Source organism: Loxodonta africana, chromosome 7 (assembly GCF_030014295.1).
Source record: "Loxodonta africana isolate mLoxAfr1 chromosome 7, mLoxAfr1.hap2, whole genome shotgun sequence".
Taxonomy (NCBI): domain Eukaryota; kingdom Metazoa; phylum Chordata; class Mammalia; order Proboscidea; family Elephantidae; genus Loxodonta; species Loxodonta africana.
This window is the reverse complement of record NC_087348.1, coordinates 109,300,350-109,319,457: the sequence shown is the minus strand read 5'-3', so window position 1 is coordinate 109,319,457 and position 19,108 is coordinate 109,300,350. Positions and strand designations below refer to the sequence as shown.

At 41.3% G+C, this 19,108-nt stretch overlaps 1 protein-coding gene across 1 annotated transcript in view; it reads left to right on the top strand.

Moving 5' to 3' along the window:
- The first annotated feature begins 2,119 nt into the window (after positions 1-2,119).
- CHORDC1 (cysteine and histidine rich domain containing 1) overlaps positions 2,120-19,108 on the top strand; it is a 32,595-nt gene continuing 15,606 nt past the window's right edge. Inside the window, exons 1-2 of the mRNA XM_003415581.4 lie at positions 2,120-2,422; positions 15,167-15,216. Of these exons, the coding sequence (XP_003415629.1) occupies positions 2,359-2,422; positions 15,167-15,216 (114 nt within the window). The 5' untranslated portion in view covers positions 2,120-2,358. The remainder of the gene's footprint in view (positions 2,423-15,166; positions 15,217-19,108) is intronic.

The window sequence follows — 19,108 nt, the reverse complement described above, 5'->3', positions numbered from 1 at the left end:
GCCTTCTAAACTGTGAGAAAATAAATTCTGTTGTTAAAGCCATACCCTGTAGGAATTTCTGTTACAGAAGCACTAGATAACGAAGACACCATATAATGGTATGTGTATGGTGGGGGAGGAAGAGGAGCTGGATTTGAAAGCTATATAAATTATCCCTATAACCACCAGAAAGTTTCTCAAACTACTGGATGGAGGTAATCAGACCAGAGTGTGAGAATGGGAGTGAAAATGTGATAGAAAGTCAAATGCCATGTCTCTGTACTGTTGTTAAAAAAACCAAACCCATTGCTGTAGAGTACACTCTGACTCATAGCCACCCTGCAGGACAGAGACGAACTGCCCCACAGGGTTTCCAAGGAACAACTAGCGGATTTGAACTGCCAACACTTTGGTTAGCAGCCAAGCTCTTAGCCACTATACCACAAGGGCTCCATATATACATTTAAATAAACATTAAAACTACTTTAAAAGACATAGATTACTAGTAGTAAAAGAAGATTCATTACAAACATTATCATTTTATATAAACAAACTATATACTTTTAAATATTTTAAAATGATAGCATTAATCCTAGTAATGTTGCAGTGATACTAGCATACTCAGACAATGGATTTGGCCACGTCCAAAACTTTTCTAGACCTTTCCATCACTCTACCTATAACTGAATATGTTTAACTTCTATGGTCTATTACTCTAATCCACGACTGACAGAATTGCTAAACTGATACTGCCTTTTGGAAAGCAACTGGCAACATGGATCTTAAAAATCTTAATATATTAAAGACTTACGCCCTTTATCCCAATGCTACCACTTCTCAAAAATTATCCTGGGGGAAATCTCAAATAAGAAAAACAATACCCAATAAATTCGTCATTCAAGCTTATGTGTAATAGAGAAAGGTGGCGAGACTAAAGAGGAATGGTTAAATTATAGTGCCTTTACGCAACAGAATATTATTTGGTCACTTGTAATGATTATGAAACAAAACAGAAAAAAAACATTTGCATGTTAGGTTAAATGAAGAACTGTATTTAATGCCAACTTGGCATTAAAACCAAAAATACCAAGCCCATTGCCATCGAGTCTATTCCAACTCATAATGACCCTATAGGGCAGAGTAGAACTGCCCCATAGAGTTTCCAAACACCGGCTGGTGGAAGTGAACTGCCCTTTTCTTTTGGTTAGTAAGCAAATGCTTAACCACTGCACCATCAAGGCCCCCAAGCTGGCATTACTACATAAAAATTCCATACTGCTAGTACACGGAGAAAAAAAATGAGTTCTGTTTATTGGGTGTGAAGATCATAAGCCAATGTCTCATTAGGAGACCAGATTTCCCAAAACCCTGTACGACTTCATTTTTACAAGCAATTAATATATAATACTGTTCAGCAGTCTTCTCAAAAAACATCTGCTTTTAATTCAAATGCCCAAAGTTTGGGATATACATAAGTTGAAGCTAGTGCGATTCGCATGTGCTTGCTAGCGTATCACAGCACTTTTTATAACATGCTTGATTAAGTTTTACTAGAGATTCCAGGATTGGAGAAATAAATATTAACAAATTAAGTGGAGGGTAGTATGTAATGTTAGCCATTACCCCGGTGTCTTAGAACAGCGTTGACCATTTCTAGCAATCTATTTGATCAATGGTTTTATTGCTATTTTTATTTTTAAGGGCTTTGTAGTCTCAAAGTAATTTAATCGTAATGATTTAAATTGCTACTGACGCCTGCATTTCTTCAAAGATCAAGACATAAGAAAAACATACACCCACAGAGAATCGTCCAATATTCTTATCAGTTACTAGGTTCCCGCGATCTATGCATACGATTAGGTAACACTGCAAGGTTCTGCCTTTCCTCGGAAGAAGCCAGGGGATACAAAAGATACCAGCAACGCTGTGTAATTTACAGCCGCGCTAGGAGACTGAGAAGTGGGGCGGGCGGGAAAGCCGGGCGCCACTTAGCTGCACGAGATACCAACAGTCCATAGGAGGCGCTTAAATTCCAGAGAATGCACTTCAGTCCCTCGTACCGAGTACCTTCATTTTCTGCTCTTTAAGTTCCCTTCTACAAACCCTCAGGCTTCATCTCTGTCCCTGCCGGCTCTCGCCTCCGTCTGACCTATTGCTGCCCCGGCTCGTTCCGGTCTTCACCGCTTCCTCCGCCCTTTCCCACGTTCTCTGCGCCTGCGCGACCGGAAAATTCGCGAACGTTCCTGAAGTGGAACCAGCCGTTTCCGGAAGCCGGCAGCCGCCCTAGCCGTCAGACCGGTACCTGCGACAGGGCAGTGATAAACGCGCTCTCCTGCGGTTCCCGGCGTCTTGGCCTTACTTCTAACGGTGCGAATAGATATGGCCCTGCTGTGCTACAACCGGGGCTGCGGCCAACGCTTCGATCCCGAGACCAATTCCGACGGTAAGAGAAACGCTCCGCCAGCCCTCTCCTTTCCCTCCCCATCTCCTCAGCCCGGGGGAAGCCTTGTGGGACAGAGGGCGTCCCGGAGCCTGATGTCCTCCCGCAAACCGCCACTGCGCTGTCCCCGGTCAGGGTCACTCCGGGGCCGCCCTCGGCTGCCTGCGCAGCCCGTCTCCCGTGCGCGCGGCGGCCACCCGGCAAGCACCCTGGCAAAGACAGCGAACCGCGCTTTAGCTGCATCCGCCCCAAGAGACGTTCCCCTGGACGCACGTGGTTCCTCAGTCGCCCGCTGACTCTGTTTAATTCGCCTGGAATTTAGAAACTCCCCCGGCCCTCCCAATTTTGGGGGGAAGCAAAAGTTAAAGAGGTACTACTGGGCTCGTTTTGCTCTTAGCTTCCCCATTATTGTCTGTGATTTTGTGTGTGTGTGTGTGTGTCAGTGTCAGTGTCTGTCACAGAGACCAAGACGGAGGGGGGGTTCTTATCCTCGCAGTTAAAATCTGTTTTGTTTTATTAGTACAGAAGTGTATCTGAAAGCCTACCGTGGGCTTGTTCCGTCTACCCACTGTTAAAAGTCCGTCCCCCCCCCGCCCCGTGAGTGTTCCTCATTAGCAAAGTTATGTATCTTGACACTGTTTTGATACACCCGCCCCTATCGAATATTCGTTATATGAAAGTTTGTGATTAGACTAGTGAACGATAAAAAATGACCAATGAGTTTGATTAATGAATGGAATGGAGTAGTGAGTTGGTCCCGTGAATATTGGGTGAAGTGACAGCACGTTCTCAAATTCAACAAGCATTTGTTATTATTTTCTGTATGTCAGACAATGGTCTGTCACTTTCTTACCTCCTTTAATCTTCACAATTCTGAAGTATGCCTTATTAACTCTATTTAATAGAGAAACCAAGTTCAAGGTGGCAGCAAAAGGAAGCTTAGCGTGCTGAAGAAGTTGAAACTTATGCCTTTTAAACCTTTCTCACCTCTGAGAGTGAAATATTTATCTCAGCGCTCAAGTCGATTAGAGACATTTAAAATGAGAAGAGCACTGGTACAGAACTCTAAAGGAAGGGTAAACCACATCTTTATGTAATACTCAGGTAGCTGTAATTGAACTTTTCATGATAGAAACAGGAAATTACTCAAGGAGGAAAAGTGGAGGTATGAGTGATCACACACACAGAGGAACAAAGGGTTATTAAGTTCTTTGCTGTTTGTAGCGTATGTAAAAAGTGTATTGCCTTGGTGTCTGCATGTTCTACTTTAATACATATACAGCAGAAAGACTGATGTTTTGTTGAATGGGACAGTGTTTATTTTTAGAGGTAATACAGGCCCTGGTTGCATAGTGGTTAAAGAGCTCGACTACTAACCAAAAAAGTTGACAGTTAAAAATCCACCATCTGCTCCTTGTAAACTCTGTGGGGCAGTTTTACTCTGTCTTATAGAGTCCCTGAGCCGGCAAGTTTTTTTTTTTTTTTTTTTTTTAATGCCAATTTAAAGTGCAGGGGAGATAAAGCCATTCGTTGAAGGTCAAATTTATATGTGTACATACACACATACAGAGGCATATGGATTTGTATGTATGTGTTTGTGTGTACGTAATGAAACCTGTGAGAGCTGGTACTCAACTGAATTGCCTTGTATTTCTGAGTCCTGCAAGTTTTCCACCTTTGACAGTGTGCAGTCAACACTTTTCTGTTGCTCTCTTCTTAGTGGGAAATATTTGCATTTTACTTCTCTGACAGATTTCTTGTCTTAACACAGGTTCTGGGTTTTGCAGGTTTTACTATATATATAAAATATATATATATATTTAAGTTATAGAGAAATAATGCTAAATGTATATATGAAGTTATAGCTATAGGTATCCCATCCCATTGCCACTGAGTAGATTTCAACTCATAGCAGGCCTGTAGGACTGAGCAGAACTTCCCTATAGGGTTTCCAAGGTTGTAATCCTTAAAGAAGCCGACTGCCACATCTTTCTTCCACAGAACAGCTGGTGATTTCAAACCACTGACCTTTTGGTTAGCAGCCAAGAGCTTCGCCACCACCAGGGCTCTTTCAGCTATAGACACAGATGTTTGAAATGATGGAGTGCTTAGGAAGGAAATAGAGGGTTCAGGAAAGCTAAAGGAGCAGATGATCTATCCCAAGGATTAGATAGGGATAGAATCTGTCTCAAGGGTAGTGTCCAGGGTTGGGTGCTCAGCAGTTCTAAATGGAACAAGGAGCTCCAATGAGATTCCTAAAAAGTGTATTTTTCGCTTTAGCAAAATGGGGGTTATTGTAGAGATTTAGAATAAATGCTTCAAGTAAGTGGACAGAGTGAATGGAAAGTGTGGAAGTGGAAGTAACAAGAAGACATGAGCTAATAGCAAACCGAATTTGGTCAGGAGAAAGTTTTCTAGAATGGGAAAAGTTCAACCTTGTAAGTTAGCTGAAGTAACAAGTAAAAGGGGTCAAGTTGAAGATACAAACAAGAATGTACCTAGTATATGAAAGCAGACCCTGGATCAGTCATTCTTAAAAATCTGTTAATTTACTTAAAGTATTTTTATTATTCTTTCTATTTTAGTGCTGTGGCATAACTGCCATGCTTATTGCCCTATGTGTGTAGTGTCTTCATCATGATTTTTCCTTCATAGACAAAAATTAAGAATCTAAAGCTGATAGAACATTTTAGCTTGTAACCCACGTAAAATGGGTGTTTAAAGGAGACATGGTTAGTAACTTCTATATGCTAAATATTTATTCGGGAAAAGGTACCCTTCACAAACAGTGTTTTCCACACATACGAGGAAACTGAAGCAACTACTAAGTGGCAGAGCTAAGATTTGAATCAGGTCAGACCCAATGTTAAAACTTCTTGGCCTTTACTCACTATTATGCTGTAGCTTCTTACCCATAAAATATTACTTTGAACAGAACTTGTAAATCTGATAAAGGCTACAAAAGAAAATATTCATCTGCTTTGTTACTTTCTTTTGAAAGCAGTGATTTTCAAGTTTTCTTCATAATGAGTTATATGGTTAAGACCTGAGACCCTCCAGCTGTCATTTTGCCGAGAGTACTGTCATCACTCTTGCCTCTAACTGAAGCTCTGGTTGTACAGTGGTTAAGAGTTCGGCTGCTAACCAAAAGGTCGGCAGTTCAGATCCACCAGCTGCTCCTTGGAAACCCTATGAGGCAGTTCTTCTCTGGCCTGTAGGGTCATTATGAGTCGGCATTGACTCAACGACAACAGGTTTGGTTTGATTTTATGCCTCTGACAGTGCTATAAATGCACATTAAATTTGGCATTCAGAATTTCTGGTGTTAAAGAATGCTAATAGTCTTTATTCCATTCCCCTTCTCAACTTCATGCCCACTTCTGCTTCCAGCCTTTCCTAATTCTAACGTATGGGTTTATTTACCTGTCCTTTTCACTTTTACTTACCTAACACTTCCTTGCTCCATTAACTTGCATGGTGGATAAGCAAGTAGTACTGGCTGTTAATAAAGGCCTAGGGAGATTTCTCTGAATACAACGAATTAATGATTTTAAGTCAACTCTAGGAGTCAGAGGTTGTAGAGAATTGGAAAACTAAGTAGACATTTTGGCCGAGTGAGGTAACCTTATGAGAAAATGGCCAAGGGGTAGAGCTGACCTATTTTCTCCAAGCTCATGTGTCTGTCTTTTATCTCATTTTTTAAAATTGTTACTTCATATTACAAATGATAATAAACCATTTTCATAAGAGAGTTTAGGTAAGTAAATGATGGTATAATGGGGAGAAGGGAGGACATTCAGACAACACTAGAAATAGGCTATAAATCCACTGCCGTCCAATCGATTCTGACTCACAGCAACCCTACAGAACAGACCAGCACTGCCCCATAGTGTTTCCAGGAAGTGGCTGGTGGATTTGAACTGCTGGCCTTTTTTTTTTTTTTTTTTTAATTTTTATTAAGCTTCAAGTGAACATTTACCATTCCAATCAGTCTGTCACATGTAGGTTTACATACATCTTACTCCCTTCTCCCACTTGCTCTCCCCCTATTGAGTCAGCCCTTACAGTCTCTCGTTTCGTGCCAATTTTACCTTCTTCCATCTCTCTCTATCTTCCCATCCCCCCTCCAGTCAAGAGTTGCCAACACACTCTCCCGTGTCCACCTGATTTAATTAGCTCGCTCTTCATCAGTATCTCTCTCCCCCCCACTGACCAGTCCTTTTCATGCCTGATGATTTGTCTTCGGGGTTGGTTCCTGTCCTGTGCCATCAGAAGTTCTGGGGAGCATTGTCTCTGGGATTCCTCTAGTCGCAATCATACCATTAGGTGTGGTCTTTTAATGAGAATTTGGGGTCTGTATCCCATTGGTCTCCTGCTCCCTCAGGAGTTGTCTCTTGTGCTCCCTGACAGGGCAGACATCGATTGTGGCCGGGCACCAACTTGTTCTTCTGGTCTCAGGATATTGTAGGTCTCTGGTTCAAGTGGCCCTTTCTGTCTCTTGGGTTCTTAGTTGTCGTGTGACCTTGGTGTTCTTCCTTTGCCTTTGCTCCCGGTGGGTTGAGACCAATTAATGTATTTTAGATGGCTGCTTGTTGGCATTTAGGACCCCAGGTGCCACAATTCAAAGTGGGATGCAGAGTGTTTTCATAATAGAATTGTTTTGCCCATTGATTTAGAAGTCCTCTCAAACCAAGTTCCCCAGACCCCAGCCCCTGCTTCGCTATCCTTTGAAGCTTTCATTTTATCTCGGAAACCTCTTTACTTTTAATCCTGTCCAATTTGGCTGACCTTCCTTGTTTTGAGTGTTGTCTTTCCCTTCACCCAAAGCAGTTCCCATCTACAGATTGATCAATAAAAAGCCCTCTCCCTCCCTCCCTCCCTCCCTCCCCCCTTTGTAACCACAAAAGTATGTGTTCTTTTCCGTTTTTTCTATTCCTCAAGATCTTATAATAGTGGTCTTATACAATATTTGTCCTTTTGCAACTGACTCATTTCGCTCAGCATAATGCCTTCCAGATTCCTCCATGTTATGAAATGTTTCAGAGATTCGTCACTGTTCTTTATCGATGCGTAGTATTCCATTGTGTGAATATACCACAATTTATTTACCCATTCGTCCGTTGATGGACCTCTTGGTTGCTTCCAGCTTTTTGCTATTGTAAACAGAGCTGCAATAAACATGGGTGTGCATATATCTGTTTGTGTGAAGGGTCTTGTATTTTTAGGGTATATTCCGAGGAGTGGGATTTCTGGTTTGTATGGTAGTTCTATTTCTAACTGTTTAAGATAACGCCAGATGGATTTCCACAGTGGTTGTACCATTTTACAATCCCACCAGCAGTGTATGAGAGTTCCAGTCTCTCCGCAGCCTCTCCAACATTTATTATTTTGTGATTTTTGAATTAATGCCAGTCTAGTTGGTGTCAGATGGAATCTCATCGTAGTTTTAATTTGCATTTCTCTAATGACTAATGATCGAGAGCATTTTCTCATGTATCTGTTGGCTGCCTGAATATCTTCTTTAGTGAAATGTGTGTTCATATCCTTTGCCCACTTCTTGATTGGGTTGTTTGTCTTTTTGTGGTTGAGTTTTGACAGAATCATGTAGATTTTAGAGATCAGGCGCTGGTCTGAGATGTCATAGCTGAATATTCTTTCCCAGTCTGTAGGTGGTCTTTTTACTCTTTTGGTGAAGTCTTTAGATGAGCATAGGTGTTTGATTTTTAGAAGCTCCCAGTTATCGGGTTTCTCTTCATCATTTTTGGTAATGTTTTGTATTCTGTTTATGCCCTGTATTAGGGCTCCTAGGGTAGATCCTATTTTTTCTTCCAAGATTTTTATCGTTTTAGTCTTTATGTTTAGGTCTTTGATCCACTTGGAGTTAGTTTTTGTGCATGGTGTGAGGTATGGGTCCTGTTTCATTCTTTTGCAAATGGATATCCAGGTATGCCAGCACCATTTGTTAAAAAGACTATTATTTCCCCAATTGACTGACACTGGTCCTTTGTCAAATATCAGCTGCTCATACGTGGATGGATTTATATCTGGATTCTCAATTCTGTTCCATTGGTCTATGTGCCTGTTGTTGTACCAGTACCAGGCTGTTTTGACTACTGTAGCTATATAATAGGTTCTGAAATCAGGTAGGGTGAGGCCTCCCACTTTCTTCTTCTTTTTCAGTAATGTTTTGCTTATCCGGGGATTCTTTCCTTTCCATATGAAGTTAGTGATTTGTTTCTCTATTCCCTTAAAGTATGACATTGGTATTTGGATTGGAAGTGCGTTGTATGTATAAATGGCTTTTGGTAGAACAGACATTTTTACTATGTTGAGTCTTCCTATCCATGAGCAGGGTATGTTTTTCCATTTAAGCGTGTCCTTTTGAATTTCTTGTAGCAGAGTTTTATAGTTTTCTTTGTATAGGTCTTTTACTTCCTTGGTAAGATTTATTCCTAAGTATTTTATCTTCTTGGGGGCTACTGTGAATGGTATTGATTTGGTTATTTCCTCTTCGGTGTTCTTTTTGTTGATGTAGAGGAATCCAAGTGATTTTTGTATGTTTATTTTATATCCTGAGACTCTTCCAAACTCTTCTATTAGTTTCAGTAGTTTTCTGGAGGATTTCTTAGGGTTTTCCATGTATACGATCATGTCATCTGCAAATAGTGATAGCTTTACTTCCTCCTTACCAATCTGAATACCCTTTATTTCTTTGTCTAGCCTAATTGCCCTGGCTAGGACTTCAAGTACGATGTTGAATAAGAGCGGTGATAAAGGGCATCCTTGTCTGGTTCCCGTTCTCAAGGGAAATGCTTTCAGGTTCTCTCCATTTAGAGTGATATTGGCCGTTGGCTTTGCATATATGCCCTTTATTATGTTGAGGAATTTTCCTTCAATTCCTATTTTGGTGAGAGTTTTTATCATAAATGGGTGTTGGACTTTGTCAAATGCCTTTTCTGCATCAATTGATAAGATCATGTGGTTTTTGTCTTTTGTTTTATTTATGTGATGGATTACATTAATGGTTTTTCTGATATTAAACCAGCCTTGCATACCTGGTATAAATCCCACTTGATCAGGGTGAATTATTTTTTTGATGTGTTGTTGGATTCTATTGGCTAGAATTTTATTAAGGATTTTTGCATCTATGTTCATGAGGGATATAGGTCTAAAATTTTCTTTTTTTGTAATGTCTTTAGATGGTTTTGGTATCAGGGAGATGGTGGCTTCATAGAATGAGTTGGGTAGTATTCCGTCTTTTTCTATACTTTGAAATACCTTCAATAGTAATGGTGTTAAGTCTTCTCTGAAGGTTTGGTAGAACTCTGCAGTGAAGCCATCTGGGCCAGGACTTTTTTTTGTTGGGAGTTTTTTGATTACCATTTCAATCTCTTTTTTTGTTATGGGTCTATTTAGTTGTTCTACTTCTGTATGTGTTAGTTTAGGTAAGTAGTGTTGTTCCAAGAATTTATCCATTTCTTCTAGGTTTTCAAATTTGTTAGAGTACAATTTTATGTAGTAATCTGATATGATTCTTTTGATTTCATTTGGTTCTGTTGTGATGTGGTCCTTCTCATTTCTTATTCGGGTTATTTGTTTCCTTTCCTGTTTTTCTTTAGTCAGTCTAGCCAATGGTTTATCAATTTTGTTAATTTTTTCAAAGAACCAGCTTTTGGCTTTGTTAATTCTTTCAATTGTTTTTCTGTTCTCTAATTCATTTAGTTCAGCTCTAATTTTTATTATTTGTTTTCTTCGGGTGCCTGATGGATTCTTTTGTTGCTCACTTTCTATTTGCTCAAGTTGTCGGGACAGTTCTCTGATTTTGTCTCTTTCTTCTTTTTGTATGTATGCATTTATCGATATAAATTGGCCTCTGAGCACTGCTTTTGCTGTGTCCCAGAGGTTTTGATAGGAAGTATTTTCATTCTCGTTGTTTTCTAAGAATTTCCTTATTCCCTCCTTGATGTCTTCTATAACCCAGTCTTTTTTCAGGAGGGTATTATTCATTTTCCAAGTATTTGATTTCTTTTCCCTAGTTTTTCTGTTATTGATTTCTAGCTTCATTGCCTTGTGGTCTGAGAAGATGCTTTGTAATATTTCGATGTTTTGGATTCTGCAAAGATTTGTTTTATGCCCTAATATGTGGTCTATTCTAGAGAATGTTCCATGTGCGCTAGAAAAAAAAGTATATTTTGCAGCAGTTGGGTGGAGAGTTCTGTATAAGTCAATGAGGTCAAGTTGGTTGATTGTTGTAAGTAGGTCTTCCGTGTCTCTGTTGAGCTTCTTACTGGATGTCCTGTCCTTCTCCGAAAGTGGTGTGTTGAAGTCTCCTACTATATATGTGGAGGTGTCTATCTCACTTTTCAATTCTGTTAAAATTTGATTTATGTATCTTGCAGCCCTGTCATTAGGTGCGTAAATATTTAATATGGTTATGTCTTCCTGATCAATTGTCCCTTTTATCATTATATAGTGTCCTTCTTTATCCTTTGTGGCGGATTTAAGTCTAAAGTCTATTTTGTCAGAAATTAATATTGCTACTCCTCTTCTTTTTTGCTTATTGTTTGCTTGATATACTTTTTTCCATCCTTTGAGTTTTAGTTTGTTTGTGTCTCTAAGTCTAAGGTGTGTCTCTTGTAGGCAGCATATAGATGGATCGTGTTTTTTTATCCAGTCCGTGACTCTCTGTCTCTTTATTGGTGCATTTAGTCCATTTACATTCAGCGTAATTATAGATAAGTAAGTTTTTAGTGCTGTCATTTTGATGCCTTTTTATGTGTGTTGTTGGCCATTTCATTTTTCCACATGCTTTTTTGTGCTGAGACGTTTTTCTTAGTAGCTTGTGAGATCCTCATTTTCATAATGTTTAACTTTGTGTTTATTGAGTCGTTACGTTTTTCTTGGCTTTTTTCTTGAGTTATGGAATTGATATTCCTTTTTGTGGTTACCTTTTTATTTACCCCTATTTTTCTAAGTAAAACCCTAACTTGTATCCTTCTATTTCGCCTTGTATCACTCTCCATCTGGCAGTTCAATGCCTCCTATATTTAGTCCCTCTTTTTGATTATTTTGATCGTTTAGCTATTGATTTCCATGATTTCCTGTTGTGTGTATTATTTTGTTTATTTATTTATTTTTTAGAATTAGTCTCAATTTGTTTGTTTTTGTGCTTTCTCTGTTTGAGTTGCGTTGATATCAGAACGTTCTGTTTTGTGACCTTGTATTGTGCTGGTACCTGATATTATTGGTCATCAGGCCAAACAATCTCCTTTAGCATTTCTTGCAGTCTTGGTTTAGTTTTTGCAAATTCTCTAAACTTGTGTTTATCTGTAAATATCTTAATTTCTCCTTCATATTTCAGAGAGAGTTTTGCTGGATATATGATCCTTGGTTGGCAGTTTTTCTCGTTTAGTGCTCTGTATATGTCGTCCCATTCCCTTCTTGCCTGCATAGTTTCTGCTGAGTAGTCTGAACTTATTCTTATTGATTCTCCCTTGAAGGAAACCTTTCTTTTCTCCCTGGCTGCTTTTAAAATTTTCTGTTTGTCTTTGGTTTTGGCAAGTTTGATGATGATATGTCTTGGTGTTTTTCTTTTTGGATCAATCTTAAATGGGGTTCGATGAGCATCTTGGATAGATATCCTTTCGTCTTTCATGATGTCAGGGAAGTTTTGTGTCAGGAGTTCTTCAACTATTTTCTCTGTGTTTTCTGTCCCCCCTCCCTGTTCTGGGACTCCAATCACTCGCAAGTTATCCTTCTTGATAGAGTCCCACATGATTCTTAGGGTTTCTTCATTTTTTTTAATTCTTTTATCTGATTTTTTTCCAGCTATGTTGGTGTTGTTTCCCTGGTCCTCCAGAAGTCCCAGTCTACATTCTAATTGCTCGAGTCTGCTCCTCTGACTTTCTATTGCGTTGTCAAATTCTGTAATTTTATTGTTAATCTTTTGGATTTCTACATGCTGTCTCTCTATGGATTCTTGCAACTTGTTAATTTTTCCACTATGTTCTTGAATAATCTTTTTGAGTTCTTCAACAGTTTTATCAGTGTGTTCCTTGGCTTTTTCTGCATTTATCCTAATTTCATTCGTGATATCTTTAAGCATTTTGTAAATTAGTTTTTTATATTCTGTATCTGATAATTCCAGGATTGTATCTTCATTTGGGAAAGATTTTGATTCTTTTGTTTGGGGGGTTGGAGAAGCTGTCATGGTCTGTTTCTTTATGTGGTTTGATATGGACTGCTGTCTCCGAGCCATCACTGGGAAACTAGATTTTCCAAGTAGTCAGCTAAAAAAAAATGCAGTCAGATCCCTATCTGAATTCTCTCTCTGGCTCCGGGTATTCGGATGTTAATGGGGTCGCCTGGGGAGGGTGGGGGAGGGATCTGAGAGCTAGGAGTGTAGCACCACAGAATATAGAGCTGAACACCACGTTCACGCTCCGCCCCCGTTTGCCAAAATCCGGGCTGGACGGGTCCCTGGCTAGGACACTGCTTTCCTTGCTCGGAAACCAGTCCCTTCCTCCTGGGGACTTCCTCCGGTGCGCGGCACCGCTCGTGGGCACTGGGTGGGCGTTTCCCGCACGAACGGGTGGGCCCGCCCCCAGGGTCTATTCAGGCGATTATAATTAGATCCCACGGTCACGCCCCGCCTGTGCGCGCGCCCAAATCCCAGCGGGATGACTTCCGGGTTGAGACGCTGCTTTCCCTGTTTGGGAACCAGTCACTTCCTCCCCGGGACTTCTCCTTCCGGAGCGCCACACCTCTCGCGCGAACTGGGTTGGCGTCACCTGCACGGCCAGGTGGGCCCGCCCCCTGGGTCAATTCAGGGCAATAAAAATGGACTCCGTGCTCACGCCCCGCTCGTGCGCGCGCCCAAGCCCCAGCAGGGCGGCACTCTGTCTGGGATGCTACTTTCTGCGCTTTGGGACCAATCAGTTCCTCCGCACGGCCAGGTGGGCCTGCCCCCTGGGTCAATTCAGGGCAATAAAAATGGACTCCGCGCTCACGGCCCGCTCGTGCGCGCGCCCAAGCCCCAGCAGGGCGGCATTTTGTCTGGGATGCTACTTTCTGCGCTTTGGGACCAATCAGTTCCTCCCGGGGACTTCTCCTTCCAGTGTGCCGCACCTCTCGCGCAAACTGGGAGGGCGTCACTCGCACGACCAGGTGTTCCCGCCCTCTGGGTCAATTCAGGGTAATAAAAATGGACCCCGCGCTCATGCCCCGCCCGCACGCGCGCGCGTGCCCAGATCGCAGCGGAATGGCTCCCCGTCTGGGATGCTGCTTTCCCTGTTTTGAGACCAGACACCTCCGGGGATTTCTCCCTCTGGTGTGCCGTGCCACACGCGCGGACTGGGTGCGCGTCCTCCCGCACGAACGCGTGGGCCCCGCCCTGGGGTCACTCCAGGGAAACACAGCTGACCCCCCCCCCCCCCGCGCGCGCCCCGTCGGCTTCTCGCCTAACTCCCGGCGGACAGCAGGGCACCCCAGCTGGGACGCTGTTCTCCCCCCTCTCAGATCAGTCACTGCCTCCCGGGTGTTTTTCCCTCCGGCTGCGCCCCTACGCCGCCCGCGCCAACCTGCTAGGCTTCCTCCCGGGATGGGTTCGGGGGGGAAGGGGTGGGCCCCCTTTCTGTGCCGTCTGCCCCCCTGGGCTCTGCCCCAGATCGAGCTCCGAAGGTCACCTGCCTGGTGCGCTGGCTCCTAGTTCTGAAAACAGTCGCTGTCTGCCCGTATTTGTTCGTCCTCCGTCTCTAAGTCTGTGCTTGTTGTTCAGAGTTCATAGATTGTTATGTATGTGATCGATTCCCTTGTTTTTCCGAGTCTTTGTTGCAAGAGGGATCCGCGGGAGCGTCCACCTAGTCCGCCATCTTGGCCCCCCTCCGAACTGCTGGCCTTTTGATTAGCAGCCGAGCTCATAACCACTGTGCCATCAGGGCTCCAGAAATAGCCTGTAGAACTTAAATTTTGTGATGAGGTTTGTACCTACAAATTGACACCTCTATGGGAAAGTTAAATTAGCAGTTAGATACTACATTTTTAGCAGTTTTAAAATTGTTGTTTAAAAATTTTAGAGCCTGTTCTCCTGAAGTATCTTTTTAGGCATTCTCTTGGAGATAATCTTTATGCGTCAGCGCACATAAGAACACTTAAATTTGATAGTATTTTTGTGAAAGTAGAATTGAAAGATAGAGGTCAAAATCTTGGGGCTTGAAGTTTTGATGCTAAACAGAATTTACTAAAAAGATGAGAGAACGATAGATTATAATTTGTTATGCCTTTGCTATTCTGTATTTTTATTCATAGCCATCATATCTTTAAATAAGTATTACTGTTATAACAAGAAGGAGCCCTGGTGGCACAGCGAGTAAGCACTCAGCTCCTAACTGAAAGGTTGGCGGTTGGAACCCACCAGCCGCTCAACGGAAGAAAGATGTGACGGTCTGCTTCTGTAAAGATTGTAGCCTTGGCAACCCTGTGGGGCAGTTCTCTATTCTGTAGCATCACTGGGAGTCGTAATCAACTTGACAGCGACAGGTTTGGTTTTATTTTAGCAAAATGTTATTTTAAGCACTATGTCACGTGTATCAAACATAAGCATTACGGAATTTTTAAAGGAAAAAATATGTTAACCTGCATTTGGAAAAAGAAGTAAAATGTTAGCACCTGAAAGAGAATGATGTACACATTTTTCTTCATTATAAAAAGTAGCATTTATTTTTTCCTTTCTTCCCTGTTTTTGACCAGATGCTTGCACATACCACCCAGGCGTTCCAGTCTTTCATGATGCGTTAAAGGTAGGAGCTTAGTATGTATTTAAAGTCTGTTCATATCTGCGTAGTAAATTATATTCAATACTAAATCTTTATTTTCTCATCTGTTTTTCCCAACTGGTAACTTTTTGCTTTCTTAATGACCAGTGTGGGATGCTTTAAGCATGTCCTTCATTAGAAGCAAAGAAGACAGTAGATGGTCACCTTAATATCTTTCCTAGTTATAAAATATTATTTCTATCCCAGTTCTCGTTCGTATACCTTTTTCTTCACTTCTTCTAATTTTAAGGGAGAATAAAAGGGACTATATTCAATCTTTATATAAATTTCTCAATCTTTCAGGCAGCTGCTTACTAATTTAAGAGTTGTTGTTAGGTGCCATCTAGTCAGTTCCAACTCATAGCGACCCCGTGTGCCACAGAACAAAACACTGCCCAGTCGTGTGCCATGCTCACAATTGTCGTTATGCTTGAATCCATTGTCGCAGCCACTATGTCAATCCATCTCATTGGGGGTCCTCCTCTTTTCCGCTGACCCTGTACTTTACCAAGCATGATGTCCATCTCCAGGGACTGATTCCTCCTGACAACACGTCCAAAGTATGTAAAACACGGCCTCGCCAGCCTTGCTTCTAAGGAGTATTCTGGTTGGACTTCGAAGACAGATTTTTTTGTTCTTTTGGCAGTCCATGGTATATTGAACATTGTTTGCCAAGACCACAATTCAAAGGTGTTAATCCTTCGTTGGTCTTCCTTAGTCATTGTCCAGCTTTCACATGCATATGATGCGATTGAAAATACTATGGCTTGGATCAGGCCTACCTTAGTCTTCAAGGTGACATCTTTGCTCTTCAACACTTTAAAGAGGTCCTTTGTAGCAGATTTGCCCAATGCAATGAGTCGTTTGATTTCTTGACTGCTGCTTCCATGGGTGTTGATTGTGGATCCAAGTAAAATGAAATCCTTGACAGCGTCAGTCATTTCTCTGTTTATCATGTTGTTGCTTATTGGTCCAGTTGTGAGGATTTTTGTTTTCTTTATGGTGAGGTGTAATCCATACTGAAGGCTGTGGTCTTTGATCTTTATCAGTAAGCGCTTCAAGTTCTCTTCACTTAGAGCAGGCAAGATTGTGTCATCTGCATAACACAGGTTATTAATGAGTCTTCCTCCAATCTGGATGCCCCGTTCTTCATGTAGCCCAGCTTCTCGGGTTATTTGCTCAGCATGCAGGTTGAATAAGTATGGTGAAAGGATACAACCGTGATGCACACCTTTCCTGACTTTAGATCACACAGTATCCCCATGCTCTGTGTGAATGATTCCCTCTTGATCTAGGTTCAAGTTTCTCATGAGCACAATTAAGTGTTCTGGAATTCCCATTCTTCTTCAGTGTTATCCATAATTTGCTATGATCTACCAGTTGGATGTCTTCGCATAGTCAGTAGTACACAGGTAAACATCCTTCTAGTATTCTTTGCTTTCAGCCAGGATCCATCTGACGTCAGCAATGATATCCCTGGTTCCACATCCTCTTCTGAATCTAGCCTGAATTTCTGGCAGTTTGCTGTCAATATACTACTGGAGCTGCTTTTGAGTGACCCTCAGCAAAATTTTGCTTGCCTATTATCTTAACGATACTGTTTGATAATTTCTACATTTAGTTCGATCACCTTTCTTGGGAATAGGTGTAAATATGGATCTGTTCCAGCTGGTTGGCCAGGTAGCTGTCTTCCAGATTTCTTGGCATAGATGACTGAGCACTTCTGGTGCTGCATCCGTTTGTTGAAATATCTCGATTGATATTCTGTCAATTCCCAGAGCCTTGTTTTTTGCCAGTGCCTTCAGTGCAGCTTGGATTTCTTCCTTCAGTACCATGGGTTCCTGATCATATGCTACATCTTGAGATGGTTGAACGTCGACCACTTATTTTTGGTATAATGACTGTGTATTCTTTCCGTCTTCTTTTGATGCTTTCTGTGTCGTTTAGTATTTTCCTCATAGAATCCTTCACTTCTGCAACTGAAGGCTTGAGTTTTTTTCTTCAGCTCTTTCAGCTTGAGAAATGCCAAGTGTGCTCTTCTCTTTTGATTTTCTATTTTCAGCTCTTTGCATATACCATTCATAATACTTGACTTTGTCTTCCCGAGCTACCGTTTGAAATCTTGTGTTCAATTCTTGTACTTCATCATTTCTTCCTTTTGCTTTAGCTGCTCGACATACAAGAGCAAGATTCGATGTCTCTTCTGACATCCATTTAGGTGTTTTCTTTACTAATAAGAGTAGCTCTGAATTTTAGGAAGGATCGTTATAAACACTTAGCAGTACCAATCTCAGAGCAGACATGTAAGTTGAGAGTATCTTTCCAGAAAAGAAATGCTATCCCGTTTCCGCCTGTACTTCCTTGATGTTCTGGAGAACTAGAGAGAGAGTGAAATGTTATTTGACCAGGTTTTCATGGTAGGTTACCTGGATTTATTGATCTTTTCTTAATTTACGATAATATATATTTCGAAGAGTTTCTTTTGTATATCTCAGGAGACAGTGGTGTTGTGGGGCTGACATGGCTTTAGGTGCTGTCGTTTTTATTCTCAGGAACATAAATAATTACCAGTTTAAATAATTGTTCATGCCTTTTGAATTCTCATACATCTTCCAGAGAGTAGTTGGACTTTTTGGGCATTTAACTGTCGGGTGCCTAAAAAAGATACAGAGCCAGATATCAAGTCTATGTTAGTCTGGCTAGTTCTGAGTGAGAAAGTAGAACATTTAATAGGGCATGGTGAGCCCTGACTCTTGTTTACTGTCAAGTTGATTCCGACTCATAGCAGCCCTATAGGATGGATTAGAACTGCCCCATAGGGTTTCCTAGGCTATAATCTTTTAAGATTGGAAGGGGTCCATATTCGTGCCCATTCCAAAGAAAGGTGATCCAGCAGAATGCAGAAATTATTGAACAGTGTCATTAATACTACATGCAAACAAAATTATGCCAAAGGTAATTCAAAAATTGCTACAGCCATATATTGACAAGGAACTGTCAGAAATTCAAGCCAGATTCAGAAGAGGACATGGAACAAGGAATAACCTTGCTGATGTCAGGTGGATCGTGGCTGGAAGCAGAGAATACCAGAAAGACATTTACCTATGTTTTATTGACCATGTAAAGGCATTGGACCATGTGGATCACAACAAGATATGGATAATATTGAGAAGAATGCAAATTCTAGAACTTAATTGTGCCCGTGCAGAGCCTGTGTGTAGACCAAGAACAGAACAAGGGGTTACAGCGTGATTTAAAATCGAGAAAGGTATGTGTCAGGGTTGTATCCTTTCACAATACTTAGTCTGTATGCTGAGCAAATAATTCAAGAAACTGGACTGTATGAAGAAGGATCGAGGCATAAGAATTGGAGGAAGACTAACAGCCTGCGTTATGCAGATAACACAACCTTGATTGGTGAAAGTGAAGAGGACTTGAAGCACTTACGATGAAGGTCAAAGACTACAGTCTTCAGTATGGATTACTCTTCAACATAAAGAAAACAAAAATCCTCACAATTAGACCAGTAGGTAACATCATGATAAACAGAAAAAATATTGAAGTTATCATGAATTTCATTTTATTTGGGCCCACAATCAGTACCCATGGAAGCAGCAGTCAAGAAATCAAATGACATGTTGCATTGGGCAAATCCGCTGAAGACCTTTAAAATGTTAAAAAGCAAAGATGTCACTTCGAACACTAAGGTGCACCTCACCCAAGCCATGGTATTTTCAGTCACCTCATATGCGTTAGAAAGCTGGCAGTGAAAAAGGAAGACCAGAGAAGAATTGACATGTTTGGATTATTGGCGTTGTTGAAGAATATTGACTATACCCTGAACTGCCAGAACAAATCAATCTGTTTTGGAAGAAGT